Consider the following 18215-nt stretch of genomic DNA (forward strand, 5'->3'; position numbering starts at 1 on the left):
TTAAGTATAAGTTCTACAAACTAGCCTACCATTATTATATTCCTATAATTCATTCTCTCTCTCTCTCTCTCTAACACACATACACACACACCATTCAAAAAATCCTTATCTATCAATGTATATTTTATGATATTTAAATACTTACTGTTCTTCAAAGTATTTTCCTAGTTTTTCTTATTCAGTCCACACAACAGCCTGATGAACAAGAGAGGAAAAGAAGCCCTGTTCTCATTGATTGGGAAATGAGATTCACGAAATTTGCATTATCACTAGATCACACAATGCGCCAGAATGTCATTTCAGGCCACTTGGGAACGCTCTGTGTTACGGCATGAGGAAAAAGCCTGAAAAGAGCTGTATCCATTATTAGCATCAGCCACCACTATTTAAATTTCTGTACTGGCTGAGGAATAGGGTTATCAGGAAGTTGTGTGACTCAGGCCAGTCAACTCTGCCTTGAGGCAGGGGGCTAACTTACCACATTTCATCATGACCAACACTGATATTATAAATGCTGTATGGAGCAAGTTGGTTATATTCTCTCTCCTTTCGATGCTTATATGATAGTAACTCAAACAATATAACTCAATGCAATTATCCAGGAGTGGGGGTGTGGGGAATCCTACTTAATACATAAGATTGACAGGTTAAGTAATGGCCAACTGAGACACCAAAGGATTTGAAAAAAATCTTATCAAGCACCCTGCTCTCTTATTATCAACTTTGGTGCCCTAGATTAGTGGATTTCATTTTGGCCAATATAATATAGAAGCCAGTTTTGATGGGATAAGCAGTTTGGGGTGTTTCTCTTCTCCAGCAATTTAGAGAAAACTCAGTTTAACAGGCAATAAAATATCTTCAGGACTGGAGAAATGAACTGGGAGTATAAACAGTCATATATTAGTAAGGAAGTCTACAGAGACAAGATACAGTGCTTTTAATTAACCCTTTGCTGCTTAACTATAATAAAGGAGTATAATTCTAAATTATCATTTCATTTGAAGTAGGTACCTAAGTCTGTGCTTCCAAAGGCGCTGGTTGTTTGACGTGTATGCTGGACCACAGTATACAGCTCTGTGCTGGTTTCTTCATGTAGACCCTAAGTCTTGTTCCCAGGTGCCAAGGTTCTCCTGGGAACAGAAAGTATTTACTGGATCAGTTAATGACTTTGCAATTAATTACTTTCTTTGAGCTGCTGGGGTTTCAGATGCTGTTAGCATTTTTAGGCTTTTAGGCTCAGTTGTCAGTCATCTTTGCAAAGAAACAGATGGAAAGGGATGTGGGGAGAGTAAGCACTCCACTAGAAACTTTTTTCTAAAAGCACAAGTGGTTGATGGTTAGGCCAACTTTGTGGAAAATGTTAAATAATAATGATGACAAGACAACAACAATTTTCAGAAATGTATTATTTTTTCACCTACAGAAGGCAGATGAGAGAGAATGAGAGATCCCCCTTCCACTCACTTACTCCCCAAATGTCCACAACAATCAGGGCTAAGCCAGGCTGATGTCAGGAACCCCGAACTCCATTGAGGTCTCCCTTGTAGATGGCAGGAACCCAATTACTGGGCCATCATCTGCTGTCTCCCAGGATGTATTCACAGAAAGTTAGACTGGAAGCAGAAAAGCCAGGACTCAAACTGGCATATGGGGGGCTGGTGCTGTGGCGCAGTAGGTTAATCCTCTGCCTGCGGCACCGGCATCCCATATGGTTCCCGGTTCTAGTCCCGGCTGCTCCTCTTCCAATCCAGCTCTCTGCTGTGGCCTAGAAAAGCAGTAGAGGATGGCCTCTCAAATAAATAAACAAAATATTAAAAAAAAAAAAAACTGTGATATGGAATACAGACATCTCTAGCCATGGCTTAGTCTACTGTGTCACGATGCCTACCCCAACAATGACAATTTTGTTTACAACTGTAGGAAGCTGGTGCTCAGACTTTTGAAACTATTAAGTTTGAGTCACTGTTTTGTCACCTATTAGATGTGAATCCTTTGGGTGCATAATTTTGTCTCTCTGTGCCTCAATTTTCTACTATAAAATGAAAATCAAAACAGTACCTATGTTACAAATTGCTGTGAGAATCACATAAGATAAACTTCCAAGTACTCAATTTGGTAGCTATTAAATAATAAATTCTCACTTAATTTGAGTTGTTATTACTGATTTTGTTGTAATTATCATTATTTTTTGATGTGCCATAGTTGTCATTTTCATTCCAGAAAAACAGTACTTTCAACTAAAGCATACTCTTAGAAAAACCAGCTTCAAACACTGGATTTTGAATTTTTTAGGCATCTAGCAGTTTGATCATGATTGAGCAGTGAGATATGTACCATGTACTCAAACTGGACTAATCACAGTACTCCGGCTTTCTGCTACCTGCATCTGGTGGCCTTCAGCTACTGAAGCGTGTGCTTGGAGTCCTGTTAGACTACCAGAAAGGAACAAGACCTGGAATTCATTGGAATTTTGATATTGATAGGTAGATTAAAAATGTTTGGCTCCAGCTGCCATTTCCTGCAACCAAAGCAGTTTTGAAGGGCCAGAGGCCATGGCCCCAGAAGCCATGGAAATTTGAAATAAGAGAACTATACTTTCTGCTGGACCTCAAACACACATTATGGCCTTTTACCTATCCAAGTAGCTCTTACTCTCACTCATCCAAATTGTACCTCCCTTTTCTTCCTTGTAGCCTATTCATCCTGAGTATTTCAGATAAAGGGACAATAATTGAGACAAATTTGGGGGGGTCCTTTTCAGAAATCCAGCTTCATAAAGTTTTAAAATATTGGCTGTTCTTCTTCTTTGAATTACCATATGGTAAACCAATAACATACTTCTATCCCTAGAGGCTCTAAGTAATTTTGTTCTTTGAGTTTCGTTCCTATCACCATAGAAAAAAGAAGGAATAGGCCTTCACCTTCTAGTATTCCTCATATTTCCAAGCATACCTAAGTTAAGTAGGTTCCATGAAAAGCAAGTACTGAGTCAGGAGTTGCAAATTTTAACCTTCACCAGTTCCATCCTAGATATTATGACATAAATAAGCACTGACTTTCTTTATCAATTAGTTTTCTCACTTTTAAATCACAGTAGATGAAGAGATAATTAATCCAATAATTGCAGATAACTTAGTTTTAATTTATGTACCCTTAATTCTCTAGGTATACCATGTTAGTTATAAAAGTCCAGTGGTGTCAGCTCATACTTAACTTTCCTATGTGAGGAGACATCATACTTCAGCAGTCCCTCATCCACATACTTCTCAGGCTTGCATTTAAAGGCAGAGTATTTTTTATTATTGTTATTATTAAAACAAATAAAAACATATACTTTTAAAGAATAAAAGTTGATTCAATTGATCTTGGATGAAGTCAGATGAAGTCATTATTGCCCTAAAATATGCCACTTCTTTATTTTCTAAATGTTGTTTGTCTTAAAATTTGCAAAAGGCTTTCTATTTTCATTTTAAGACATTAAGAAAAATATTTTGTTGAATCATGAAATTTACATCCTTTAAGAACAATACTGTTGAATATGGGCAATTTCATATGAAATTGAGTGAGAGCCATATTCTACCTCTCCTAGTTAAATTAACAGCTATTAGCATATTTGTCATAAATTCTCCCACTCACTTTTTAAATGAAATCAAAAGTTCAGGTCAAGCTGAAGCCCCTCTCAGTGCCATTCCAGACCCATGGTTTTCTGACTGCAGAGGCCCTATTATCTAAAGCTTGTGTATTCTTATCATCATTTCACACATGCATATCAAGATGTGTACCTATTTTGGTTCCTGTTTTTCCCATTCTTTAACATTACCTTAAACTTTGTCCTCTCTTCCATTGTGAAAGAGAAAAGGGAGCCTTTGATCAGCTTCCTCACACAGATTCCCCTCCTAACAAAATGCAACTTACCTTTCTCTCCTGTTCTGCAATTTGATTAAATATCTTAATAAAGTCTAAATCTCTCTCTCTCAGAGAAGATCTCAAGAAAATTCAGAGCATACAACCATCACCTAACTCCACGCATAATGGAGAGCTGCCCAAGTCCAAATAATCCAGAGAAAACTATAATTCTCATTTTTTCTTCTATTGCCCTACTCTTAATTCCACCTTTCACTCTTCCCAATAAAAAATGTGTACTTTTTAGATGCATCTATTCTCCTTTTGTCAGCAAGTCTATGTCATGATGTTAATAAAATGGTGACATGAACAAAGACAGAAAGAATGAAATGACCTATGAATGGGCACCAGGATGCATGGTGAGATAAAATATGGATCAAATCAGATAGGGAAAAAAACTCCTTTCCACATTTCCAACCAAAGCAGCAATGAAAACAAAGACAAGTAAGATTCCCAATGTTTTAAAAGATAAAAGTTGGAAAGAATATTGCACTTCAAATATTGCACTCCAAATTCTTCTGTTTGATCCTAATGAGATTAGAACTTCTTTGCAAAATTCCTTTTCACAATATTCATTTATTTGAAGCAGTATCACATTAACTTCTCCAGACTAAACAATTAGAAATTCTTTACTGATTTCTCAATCACTATTCAAGTTATACTATATATAAGATTTTTAAATCTTCTTTGTTCAAATCCAGAATTAATTTATGTACTCATATTTTAGATCTCAACTGAAGCTAACTTCTAAAATATTATAACTGGGTGATAAAGTTCATTTATGTGATTGTGACAGTCTTGAATGTTGGGTAATTGTATTTCATGGTATCTTTTCTCTTTGTTCGTTTTTACTATCCTTCCTACATTTGCACTGAAGGCTAGCCTTACATTAATAAATGTGTGATAAAGCTATTATAATTGCTTTTACGAAAAAAGTTTCTATATGAAATGTTTTTGTTACTTCCCAATATGGTAAATTGAAGCATTGAAAGAAATCTCTTTCTCATTAATGACTAGTATGCATCTTTGTAATGCTAAAAGATATACATTTGATTGTATTTACTAAAATAAATGCCATTTTCTGCAAGGCTCATGGTCACTGGCTAGAACTCAATATACTGATGGCCCAACAACTTAGTTGTTGTTTATTCTTCATCCAATAACTGTCAATACCATTGAGCTTCCTTTAACAGACTACCCCTTCTTTCCCTTGCAGTTGACAGAGTCTAGAATGAACTAATGGTTCAAAATGCACTGACACACTGGAAAACTGAGCTAACTTTGATCTTTCTTTCTTTCGTTCATGTCTTCTGTTTTAATAACTACCTTCCCTGATTCTCAGCCTCTTCTGTCTTCATTGAAGATGCTTGCTTTTTTTTTTTTTTTTTTTTTTGACAGGCAGAGTTAGTGAGTGAGAGAGACGGAGAGAAAGGTCTTCCTTTTTCCGTTGGTTCACCCCTCAAGTGGCCGCTACGGCCGACGCGTTGCGCCGATCCGAAGCCAGGAGCCAGGTCTTCCTCCTGGTCTCCCATGCGAGTGCAGGGCCCAAGGACCTGGGTCATCCTCCACTGCACTTCCAGGCCACAGAAGAGCGCTGGCCTGGAAGAGGAGCAACCAGGACAGAATCCGGCACCCCAACCGGGACTAGAACCCGTGGTGACAGCACCATAGGCAGAGGATTAGCCTAGTGAGCCATGGCGCCGGAGAATGTTTGCTTTTAATTTTAAAAGTTGGCAGGTATAGAAAATAAACTGTAAAAATAACCATTTAAAGAATCTGATTCAATCTAAATAGAATATTAAAATGAAAGGGACCCCAGAGCTCATCTACTGTTCTGCAATGTAAATATAGTTTGTGCCACATAGGTAATTTAAAATTTGCTAGTCACAAGGTAAAACAGAAATAAGAAATAGGTAAAGTCATTTTAAATAATGTATTTTATCTAACCCAATATATCCAAAATATTATTTCAATGTTCAATCAATATAGAAATATTGAGATATTTCATACTTTTTGGTACCAAGGCTTCGAAATCCAGTGTATATATGACACTTCCATCACATCTCAGAACTAGCCACATCAAGTGCTCAGTAGCAACTCTGGACAAAGGCTGTCGTACTGAGCAGTGATGACTCAGGCAATCGACTTATTTTTATAAATGTTGGGCATACGTCAAGACAGGACAAATGACATACCCAGAATAATACCTAGTCAGTGCCATAGCAATATCTAAACCCAGGACCCTGACTCTGAGTTCACTCTTCTTGTAGCTCTCTTATAGAACAAACACAGTAATAGAAATAGGCCTGGGTCTTCAGTGAGATTGGAGCACTCATTCAAAATAAGAAAAATCATGCTTGAATGAGCACAACTATTTTTCAGACTTCGTACTAAGTACTGTATTATTACTATTTCAAACAACATTTCAGGATAGACAATGCCTCCCTGCTTCATAGCTCCATAATAATGACTCAAGATGGCCAGGGTTCATTTTTAGACAGCTGTGTTTGACTGTAAAGCTTGGGCATTTTTTCATGTATCCCAATGCCCTTTCTCTCCAGCCTAAGATCCTCCAAACTGTGACTTCCTGTGTGGTCTCAGGACCAGCAGCATCCATGTCATCTGGGAACTTGTTAGAAATGCAGTATGTTGATCCAAGATGACTTACATGAAATCTATACATTGAAATAATTACCAGGGGGAGAAAGTAGAATTTTTACCCTGTTAGACACATGGTAGATGACCATAAATAACTTTCTTCAGATTTTAGTTTATTTTGAGGCTGATGTTATGGTGTAGTGGGTTAAGCTGCTGCCTGTGACGCCAGCATCCCATATAAGCAACTGTTCATGACCCAAGCTGCTCCACTTCTGACCCAGCCCCCTGCTAATGTGCCTAGGAAAGCAGTGTAAGATGGCCCAAGTGCTTGGGCCCCTGTAGCCACGTGGGAGACCTGGAAGAAGCTTCAGGCTCCTGGCTTTGGCCTCGCACAGACCTGGCCCTTGGGGACTTGGGGAGTGAACCAACAGGTGGAAGATCTCTCTCTCTCTCTCTCTCTCTCTCTCTCTCTCTCTCTCTCATTCTCCCTCTGTGTGTGTCTCTATCTATCTATCTCTTATCTGTGTGTGTGTCTCCCTCTCTCTCTCTGTAACTCTGCCTTTCAAATAAATAAAAAATAAATTCTTAAAAATTGTTTAAATTTATTTTCACTTGAGAGAGAGAGAAAAAGAAATTGAGATAGAGAAAGAGAGAGTGCACGCATGCATGCACACCCATCTCCTGGTCACTTCCCCAAATGCCTGCAATGGCCAGCACAAGGCAGGACAAAGCTGGGAGCCAGAAACCCATTCTAGGTCATAGTGGCAGGAAACTAACCACTTGAGCCATCACCTCTGTCTTTCAAGGTCTGCATTTTTTGAGAAGATTTTATTTCTTTGAAAGGTAAAGTAACAGAGAAGGAGAGTGGGTGAGAAAGAGAGATCTTTCATCTGCTGGTTCACTCCCCAGATGACTACAACAGCTGGGGCTTGTCCATGCCAAAGCCAGGGCCCAGAATTCCATCTGGGTCTCCCACGTGGGTGGCAAGGCCCAAGTACTTGGGCCATCATCTGCTGCCTTCCCCAGGAACCTGGATTGGAAGCAGTGCAACCAGTACTGGAACCAGCACTCTGATATAGTATCTCTCCTAACCAGCTGTGCCACAATGCCAGCCCCTCAGGATCTGTATTAGCATCTGGAATCAGCAGGTGAAGCCAGGTGTAGAACCCAAGTAATATAAAATGGGATTAAGGCATCTTAACCAGTGGCTTAACTGCTAGGCCAAATGCCTACCCCTAGAAATACCTTTTGAATTGAATTTTGATAGGAGAGGGGGGAAAAAAACTACATTAGACCTTTAAGGAAGGGGAAACATTAGAACTTTTCATTAAAAATTAGTTTGCAGACCCAAATCTTGAAATTATAAAATTCTTTATCTATCATCACAATAAGTGGCTCCTTTTAATGTCATAGATATGTGAATTTCTGTTTCCACCAAATGTATTGAGTGAAAAGGAAATGCTAATTTGAGTAGAAGTGTGTCACCATTATGCAAGGAAGAGTGCTTCAATGGTATTCTGACCACACAAAAAAGCAATGTATCAACTTAATAGAATTGTCAAGATATGCAGTTCATTGCAGGATTCGCGACTCACCAAATTCTAGCTCCCAAGAATTGTGTTTATTTCTTAAAAATGGGCTCTACCTGAGATTTCTTTGGTGTGAAAGTGGCTCTTCCTGTTTAGTCAAAGTTTGATTGTGTATTTATCCTTAGTCTCTTCAATCACATTTTCAGTACTTTTCTCATGTGCCACAATGCCCTCAGTGCTTCCTTTCAGTCAGCATGAGAGAGCTCATTAGCCAGGTGTTAATAAATCTAGACATTTGGGGTGGAAAATGAATAATATGAGCAACACAATTTCTACCCCACAAAAGGTCAAATCAGCGTGAACCCTGGTTAGTGAGGTATTTTTCCCTCTCTCCCATTTCTTAACTCAATAGGGCATTGCTAGCTATTTTTGTGCTTTAGAAAACAACAGCAGTGTGATGTATAATAGCAGCACTTCTAACCAATATTTCATTGTGTCGTATAGGGACCACGCAAGCTGTGTGTTAAGGAGATGAACAGTGGCATGGCGAAAAAACAGGCCTGGCTTATAAAGAACAAAATCAAGGCTTTTTATGCTGCAGTGGCGGCAGATTGTTTCAGGGATGGTGTCCGAAGTCTCCTTCAGGTAAGGATGGCCTTGAAGGAATGCACAGAGAGGCAACAGAAACTAGCATTCCATGTTAATGAAGCTCCCAGAGAGAACGGCTATGGCTTGGCAACTCACATCAGAGATCAGTACAGATGGTTAGGAAATTCACTTTTAATTCCTGGGGACAGGCAAAGCTAGAACAAAAGCAGCAAGGTTCTATCACTGTGAACTATGAATGATATGCTGGAAATGGAAAATCAGGTTGCCTTTGGCCACCAACGTACATTCTGTCCCGTACTTATTGAAATGCAAATTTGTCTGGTGGTTGACAATATTCAGGATCCTATTAAAACTTCAAACTATTTTTGCATCTCATACTGCAGATAGCAATGCTCAAGTTAGGCATACTTTCCCTTTTTTCTTTCGCAAATGGTATAAGGGCAGATGCTAGAGTCAACTAAATAAATGCATGGTAATCTAGGCGTAAAATCTTTCTATCCTCCTGAGTTATTTCCAGAATGTTGAATAAAATGTAGGAATCTCTACTGTTTAATGTTAAGTCCACAGTTCTCCATTGTTTCTCCCTTATTCTTTCCATTTTTCCTCTTCTTTACCATTCTACAGGAGATAAATAAAATCTTTCTCTAGTTCCCATCTCTATAGAGCGTCAGAGAATCCTTAAAACAATGTAGCTACACAAGCAAAGAAACAATTTCTGAAAGACCTACTAACCACATACAGCCTCTTTTCATTTTATTCATTTATTAAACCATGGAAATAGGTATTAATTACAAAATACTGACTTTTCTTTCAGAAGTAGTTACCTTGCAGTAGCTCTTTGGTTTAAAATATTGTGAAAGTTACACATTTAATGTAAAATTATCATAGTGTGTAAAATACTAAAAATTTCAACTATGAATGAAAACACACATATAGAATAACAGCAGGGAGACAAGAAATAGGTATGGAAAGTAATTCCTATAATTCAGAAGAAGTGGTGAAAAAACTGAACATGCATAATTTCACATTAATTTCTTAAAATAAAAGTAGAGTGCAGAGGGCTCATGGAATAAGGGCAGACAGTAATATTAAACAGACGCAATGCCAGTGATAAATTTTGAATAAAACTTTCTTTCATCTAAGAAATTATAGTACATTTGACAACATTCCCAAACTTTAGTCTTGGAAAAGACTGTATATATGTGTGTGTGTATATATATATATATATATATATATGTATATATATATCTCCATACTACCACATATCTGCTAAGGGCCAAATAATGGCTCTCAGGAACTATTTAGCCACTGTGCACCTCTAAGAACAACACCAAGTGTGTTGGAGGCAAAGGATATTTCAGGAACCTTTTATCAGTGTTTATCTCCTTCTACTTGCTACTGTTCCCTCTAAAACATCCTGCTCCGGTCAAATCCTTCACTATTCCTGTGACTCAGAATGGCCTTCTTCACTCCCACTGCTCTCTGTCAACATCTCACCAATGCCCAAGACTCAGCGCAAATGCCACCTCTCCCATGAAGTAGGGAATCCTCAGCTAGAATTCCACTTTTCATTTTTGTGCTTCTATTGCCTTTGTATTTATTTTAGAATTATTTGTGTGTATCTTGTCTCCTCTACCGTAAGGCTGCTGAGTATGCCTCACTACTCTCCCACAGCACCTAGCATTTAAACACCTTCCAATTATAAGGTGTTTGATAATACTGCCAGATTAAATTTAATTAACTGGAAGCCATTTCCTGTCATCTAATGGGGGAAACAAAACTTCTGCTATGGAAGATGGCTATTAACGATCCTGCCATGCAAGATTATTAGCTTTTAGAGACATAGTGCAGTCTCTCTTGAGTAAGTAATATAAGTAGAGATTTCAGTGATCCTTAGATATAAGAATTTTCCAAACATGGATTTTATTACTAATGGCATTATGGATATAACAGGTGGAAATAAGCTTTGAACCACTAAGTTACAACATGCATGCCAACAGTTAAGCTGACCCTCACTTGAATTTAAATTATTGAACCATTTTAATGAGTGTGTCAGAAGAAATGCAAATGACTGCTAATTTAGAAAAGCTACATTTCTGTCATCTAAAACCCATTTATGGCTGAGATGATTTAGAACTAATCTTTCTATTTTATGCTTGGGTACGGGCATGAAGGACATGCACTAAAATGTAATCTAATCTTCAGAATCTTCAGAACATTACTTCAGTGCTCTTTGAACATTAGTTTTCATTTGCAGTGCTAGTTTCCTGGTGCAGTAAGAATTGCCCGTGTGTTTATGTCCTCTGTTTAGGCCTCGGGCTTAGGCCGAATGAAGCCAAACACTCTGGTGATTGGATATAAAAAAAAATGGAGGAAAGCTCCCTTGACAGAGATCGAGAACTACGTGGGAATCATACAGTAAGTGACGGCTTTCAAGATGCACTCTTGTTTATAAAGCACTAACCAGGGCAGTACATAACTTGTACTGCGCATAACACTCTTGTGCCAGATCAGATTGCCTGAGAAAAGCACATTCTCCTGGTACTCTAAATTCTTTACCAAAGCAAAACAACACTGCCAACAACAGAAGAGAAGGGAGTCAGAGCGTCAGAGAAGGCAGGGTGGGGGGACATCAGTATCAAAGGAAAAGGCAAATGTTTAAAATCACAACATGGTTAGGAGAGTAAAATCAAAGGACAGCTGGGTAAGGAAGAGATTTTTCTTTCAAAACACCTGGAAACTTGGTTTGACTGATACGTCCATTTCAGTCCTTGTCTTTTTCTGAGCACTGGGTAACACATTCAATATGCCAGAGCCAACTAGGGATCCCATATGCCAGCGATATCTGTAACCAGGTATAACACAATCAGCTTATGCAGTGAATGTGAGTTTTAGATGGTATATCACTCAACAGCTAAACATTTGGAGACTCTTGGAAATAAGATGATATAATAGACCTTAACAGACTAGGAAGCACCGGGCTAAAAACCTTACTATGAACTATCCCATGTATTTATCTTAAGAAACCTTTGAAATAATATTATTGTTCTTAAATTTTACAAATGGAAACGGAAACGTTAAGTTTTACAAATGGAAACAAAAAATTAAGTGACATTCAGAAAACTCACAGACCTTAGTGAGTCACAGAGCTGGGATTCCAAACCAGGACAAAGTTCAAACACATGACTCCAGTGCTACACTGCCTCCAAAACTGTGCATGCATGTGTTGTGTGTGTGTGTTTCTGTGTGTATGTAAATACATATATCCAAAGGATTACCTGACTTGGTTTCTGCTTTTAAGTAAAAGAAAATGAATTCTACACACAGAGACAGATATATTTTAGAAAATCAAGTCCTTCTTCTAGGTTTGAAAATACTTGACCAGACAAGAGAAGCAATGTTATCCATGCCCAACAGTCATCTTTTTTGTCAACAAAAAGAAAGGATCCTGGGCTCTGACTTGGCTCTGATTTCACACCACAACATACAGAACATGCCCTGAGAGGTACGACTGCACTTAAAAGTCGATACAACTATAGGGAAGAAATCCTCACCTTTTCAAAACAATCATATGCTTCAGGCTTCTTACACCAGGCTATTTCCTCTGCCCCCAGCAATAATGAGCATCACATTTGTTCTTATTTTAGGCAGATTTATGTGATGTAATAACAAGAGCATTCTTAGCTCTATTAAAAAGAAGTATGAGAAAATAATTTTCATCTTCTGAAATTTTATGCACTACTGACCAAACAGAAATTCACTTAACAGTCTTTCTAATGTAAGGAAGCTATATATTTATTAAATGCATCATTTCCCAAACATATAAAGCCTGAATGCTATGCATTGCCAGCTGACTCCTGCTGGTTCAGTAGATGAAGGCTAAACCATGAGGTCAAGACCAGAATTTTAGTATGCTCAGTAAACAGCATTTAATATATTTAGAATCACAGTCAGTTGCTAACCAGTCTTGGAGGTACGTTAGATCTGCCCTTTGTTATCCAGATTCTTCAGTGAATTTTCATCTTCAACTTAGGGAACAAAGGAAGTAGAGGGGAGAAAAGGAACCAAATAGAAATGCATAGATCTTCAATCAAAGACTCCATTATTTGATACAGAATTATTGAGATCATCTACCAACCGCCCTACCATCCTAAACATTCTAAATATTCAAAGGGGACAAAATAACCAAACCTAGTAATACTGAACCAAGGGGATAACAAAAAATTTATAATTGATCTTGGTAACAAAGTGCAGTGTTAGGGTGGCTCAGATTTGTGCTAGTATAAAACATAGCCAGATTGGTTAAGCTAAATGACTGCTTCCAGGTTTCAGGGTGAATATAGAAGGCAGGCAATCATTCATCTCTACTGCATTTCCCTTCCCAAATTTTTGTTGTTTTATGAGTTACATAATTGTATAATTATTTACACAAGGATATTATTACAAGAACATAGTGTTTTGCCACTTTCTTTGAATTCAAGATGTTTAATGCTTGTCTCTTCTTAAGAATGGCTTAATTAGACTCTATGAATTTTCAATGTCTTCCTTAACAAAGGACCTCACGCATAGCAGCATAAACAACACAGCTTTATCATCTTACAGTTCTTCGGGTTAGAAAAGTAACACACATCTACTGTGCTAAAAGTCAAGGTGTGGGCCAGGCCATACTCCCTTCAGGAAGCTCTAGGACAAATTCCCTAACTTACTTTTTCTAGAAGCTGCCCACATGTAAGCTTTGCTCACAGCACCCTTCTCAATCTTGAAAGCCATCAACAGTGGGTCAAGTTCTTCTCACATCACATTACTTTGCCCTCCTCTCCTGCCTCTGAATTTTACTTTTAAGGATGCTTGTGATTACAAAATCCATCCCAAAGACCTTAAGCTAATCACATTTCAGAGTCACTCTTACATGTAAGGAGACAAATTCACAGGGTCTAGTGATTGGGACATCTTTGAGGATCTATTACTCAACCCAACATGGTATCTAGATTTTTTGTGGAACACATTGTCTGTGTTTTATAATCAACAATTGGAAACAAGATTTTTATATGAGTAATTTACTTTGTGGCAACTTGTACTAGAATGGATCTATTTTTGTTAAGTGAATGTAATTTATGTAATTTATGTTTGAATTTTGAGTGGATATTGACATTTCACTGAGCTTATTTATTATCAGACAATTCAGGTTCACTTTGGCCCTCAGAAACTTGTTTTCATATGGTAAGGATAATGACAAACTGTATTTTTCTAGGGGGAGAGGGTGGTCTAATCCTAAGGGGTTCTGGATTTCAGGCCCAAGGAAGACTGAGCCAAGAAACTCCTAAGAAAAAAATTTGGCTTCATTTTTATTTATTTATTTGAGAGGCAAGGAGATAGAGAGTGGGGCAGGTGAGAGACAGAGAGAGAGAGAGAAAGAGAGAGAGAGAAATGTTCCCATCTCTTGGTTTACTCCCCAAATGTTCCCAGTAGCCATAAAGGCAAAGCAAGGAGCCAAGAACTCAATCCAGGTCTCTCACATATGGGTAGCAGGGACCCAACTAATTCAATCATCACTGCTGCCTCCCAGGGCCCACACCAGCAAGAACCTGGAGTCAGGAATCTTAGCTGGACATTGAACCTAGACATTCTGATATAGGATGCAGGCATCTTAACAGGTAGACAAAACATTCACCCAGGAAAAAAGTGTTCATGACTGAAATTATGAATTGGCTTTCTTCTATATTTATTGCCAGAAAAATGTGCTACAGCAGCAGAAATAAAAGAGAGCTTTTATTTCTCTTTTACATAATCTAATTCCAATGAATTGGATATAAAGAAGGTACACGAGCCATCTTCAACTACACAGGTTGCCAGGGAAAAGCATTGCTCCAAACGACCTGTCCAAATTTCTGATATAAACTGGAGACATTTTTAACCATGAACTTTATGTCAGAAATGTCATAGAAGGAACCTTCCTCATGGGCGTTAGAAGATAGATAATATTTTCAAAGGATCTTTGCATCCTGTAAACTATCTGTTCTAAATATACTGGTGATTGTTTTACTTACTTTATAAAAACAACTCAGTTATTTAAAATTATGTCACAGGCCCTTAATCAGGGTTCTAATTGATAGTATTATCTGAAAAAAATTGGCTATGTGGAGTGAATGATTTTATTACTTCTGCCCAAAACATATTTTTAAAAGGCATACAAGGAGAACAAATAGAAAAGATATCATCTCTTGGCTATATTCCAAAGCGAAATTTTTAAAAAGATTTATTAATTTATTTGAAAGTCAGAGTTACAGAGAGAGAAGGAGAGACAGAGAGAGAGAGAGAGGCAGAGAGAGAGAGAGAGAGGTCTTCCATCCGCTGGTTCACTCCCCAATTGGCTGCAATGGCCAGAGCTGCACCAATCCGAAGCCAGGAGCCAGGAGCCTCTTCCCAGTCTCCCACGCAGGTGCAGCAGCCCAAGGCCTTGGGCCATCTTCTAATGCTTTCCCAAGCCATAGCAGAGAGCTGGATCAGAAGTGGAGCAGCCGGGTCTTGAATTGGAACCCATATGGGATGCCAGCACTGCAGGCATCAGCCTTACCCACTACGCCACAGCATTGGCCCCCTAAAGTGAATTTTTAAAGTTTTTTTATATTAAAAACCTAGAAACAAGTTTAATATATGTCCAAAACTTAAGTGTTTTTGTAAAGATTTTTTTTTATTATTTATTTATTTGAGAGGTAGAGTTACAGACAGTGAGAGGGAGAGACAGAGAGAAAGGTCTTCCTTCCACTGGTTCACTCCCCAAATGGCCACAATGGCCGGAGCTACACCGATCCAAAGCCAGGAGCCAGGTGCTTCTTCCTGGTCTCCCACGCAGGTGCAGGGGCCCAAGGACTTAGACCATCATCCACTGCTATCCCAGGCCATAGCAGAGAGCTGGAGTGGAAGAGGAGCAACTGGGACTAGAACCGGCGCCCGGCATCCCGGCACCAGAGGTGGAGGATTTAACCTACTGTGCCACGGCACCAGCCCCAAAACTTAAGTGTTAAAGGAGACATTTACTAAGAGGGACAGTTAACAGTTAAGATGTCACTTGAGAAATCCACAACTATATTAGAGTGCCTGGGTTCAAGTTCTGACCCTGTCCCAACTCCAGCTTCCATGTAATCCACACTCTGAGAAGCAACAGGTGATGGCTCAAGTAGAGATCCCATGTAAGATGGCTCTCTTACATGGGATCCCTGTAACCCATGTGAGATTCGATTGAGTTCCCAAGCCCCGGCTTCAACCTGGCCTAGCCCTAGATGTTGCAGGCATTTGGATAGTAAACCAGCAAATGAGAGATCTCTCTCTCTCTCTTTCTCTCTCTCTCTCTAACCACCAATCTCTCTGTCTCTCTCTTTCTCTCTGTTTCTGTGTGTGTGTATGTGTACATGTGTGATTGTGTGATTGTGTGTCTTTCAAATAATTAAAAAAACAGAACCCTAACAACTTTGCTTCTCCTTTCAGTGATGCATTTGATTTTGAGATCGGTGTGGTGATTGTCAGAATCAGTCAAGGGTTTGACATTTCTCAGGTTCTTCAGGTTCAAGGTATGTATTTTTTATTCAGCCAACAAATATTTATTGAGCATCTACTATGTGCTTGACATTGGTCTTCTAGTGGTGGGGATAAAATTACATTCTAGTGCTAACCCACACGTGCACTTCCCCCAGTGCTTTTCCAGTTGCTAACCAAGTGGTCTTTGTCCTGCTAACCAGAATATACAGTAATTTTAGGTAGTCATCAATTATTTTTCTTATCACAAAACCACAAAGCCAGCATCAAAGAAAATAAACACCTTCAGTAAAATAACCTGCTGAATTAATTTCTGCAAGATGTTTCCGAAAATGAAGATTAATTCCTTCCTCAGAAAAACATGTATTTTGCTTCTAAGAGCCTGTGAACTGGTTTGTAGCTAACATGGAAATGAGCCTGGTTGTATCATGCTGTGAATTGCTAATCTAAGTCAGAGACAGAAACACTAATTCAGATTAGTGATTCTCTGCTTTTAGCCCTGTAGAGAATTTGGTATACTTGTTTAGCCTCAGAATTTAAACATACTTCCTTTGTGTATGAAATAAAGAACATGTTTAAAGAGTTACTGAAAGATTAATTCCAGACATGAACCCATGACTTATCTCTTTAGCTGAACTTCACAATAGAGACTACTGACGACATAACACTAAGACCAAAGAATATTTTCCCAAGACCTATTATATACCAGGCATGGTGTAGACCTAGGTTCTAGGTAGACCGAGGTTAACAAGTACTGTCTATACCCTCAACAGACTTACAGCCTGGAAAGGGAAATGGATATTTGTTAGTGGATAATAGGTACAAATAATGTATTATGAGAATGAGACAAGAGGTACCTAACTCCAAAGAGGAGGAAACTACCTCTGACTTGTGATTTAGTGATGAGCAGGAGTTAAGTAGGTAATGCAGAAGAAGGGGACGTTGAGGAAAGAATTTGAGGAATGGTATGCTTGGTAAGGAGGAGAACATTGGCAAGGATGAAGAGGCGTGAATATAGACAAATGAGGATGGATAAATGAGCAATCAGAGGCAGATTTGTGTGAGTGAAGTCAAAGCTATGAAGCAGTCAATACCGAACTATGAAGCTGCTGATGTAAGGAGAACCCAGATTGGAAAAGCCTCATTTTCCATGTTAAAAAGTAAGCATGTGCCTTCTCTTGTATATAACGAGGAGCCAGCAAAGAGAAGTGAGGGAGCAACGTGGTCAGCTTTGGGGTTCAGATCCCAAACTCTTTAAGTTACACACAGTAAGGACTCAGAGGACTAGAAACAATTCTCATTTTTCGAAAAAAGATTTTCTTTATTTATTTGAGAGATAGAGTTACAGACAGTAAGAGGGAAAGACAGAGAGAAAGGTCTTCCTTCCACTGGTTCACTCCCCAAATGGCTGCAATGGCTGGAGCTGTGCAGATCAGAAGCCAGGAGCTTCTTCTGGGTGCCCCATGAGGGTGCAGGGGCCCAATAACTTGGGTCATCTTACGGCTTTCCCAGACCATGGCAGAGAGCTGGATTGGAAGAGAAGTTGCCAGGACTAGAACTGGCGTCCATATGGGATGCCGGCACACAGGCAAAGGATTAACCTACTGCACCACAGTGCCAACCCCAAGGACTGGAGACAATTCAAAAAGACTTCTACAATAATCAAAGCACAGGAAGACAACATTTTGAACTAGGGAAGCCTCCATAGGAATAAAGAGTAACGACAATAGCTAACATTTTTGAACATTTACTCTGTGCCATGTATCACACTTCATGTTCTCCCATATCATTTATCATCTCAACTACTCTATCAGGAAATTATTATCATTGCCTCCATTTCACAGCTGATAAAATTGAGACTTACCCAAGAGTCACAAGGCTGGTAATTCGCAGAGCTGTTTGAGGCCACTATTCTACCTTGAAAAGGAAGAACTAGAGAAGACAGTGACTTCCAACATGAGAGACAGTGGTAGAATCTGAGATATAGGAATAGGACAAAGCTTTTTCTATATATTACTTAAGACCCTTAGCATGGAGGTTGCC

At 38.8% G+C, this 18215-nt stretch overlaps 1 protein-coding gene and 1 long non-coding RNA gene across 8 annotated transcripts in view; one reads left to right on the top strand and one right to left on the bottom strand.

Moving 5' to 3' along the window:
* Nucleotides 1–18215, bottom strand: part of LOC133770147 (uncharacterized) — a 122845-nt gene that overhangs the window by 53840 nt on the left and 50790 nt on the right. For 4 of the 5 annotated variants that reach the window (XR_009867314.1, XR_009867312.1, XR_009867311.1 and 1 more), the window contains 2 exons: nt 1012–1130; nt 146–195 (listed from right to left, as the gene is read on the bottom strand). This is a non-coding gene — a long non-coding RNA (uncharacterized LOC133770147). Of the gene's footprint in view, nt 1–145; nt 196–1011; nt 1131–8146; nt 8223–18215 lie in introns of those variants that run through there. The other variant, XR_009867315.1, reaches the window with a different exon arrangement.
* The window catches only part of SLC12A1 (solute carrier family 12 member 1), a 96270-nt gene that overhangs the window by 51881 nt on the left and 26174 nt on the right, over nt 1–18215 (top strand). For all 3 annotated transcript variants that reach the window (XM_062205856.1, XM_062205854.1, XM_062205855.1), the window contains exons 17-19: nt 8535–8675; nt 10951–11057; nt 16125–16207. In XM_062205856.1, coding sequence (XP_062061840.1) covers nt 8535–8675; nt 10951–11057; nt 16125–16207 — 331 coding nt within the window. The remainder of the gene's footprint in view (nt 1–8534; nt 8676–10950; nt 11058–16124; nt 16208–18215) is intronic.

Source organism: Lepus europaeus, chromosome 11 (genome assembly GCF_033115175.1).
Source record: "Lepus europaeus isolate LE1 chromosome 11, mLepTim1.pri, whole genome shotgun sequence".
Taxonomy (NCBI): domain Eukaryota; kingdom Metazoa; phylum Chordata; class Mammalia; order Lagomorpha; family Leporidae; genus Lepus; species Lepus europaeus.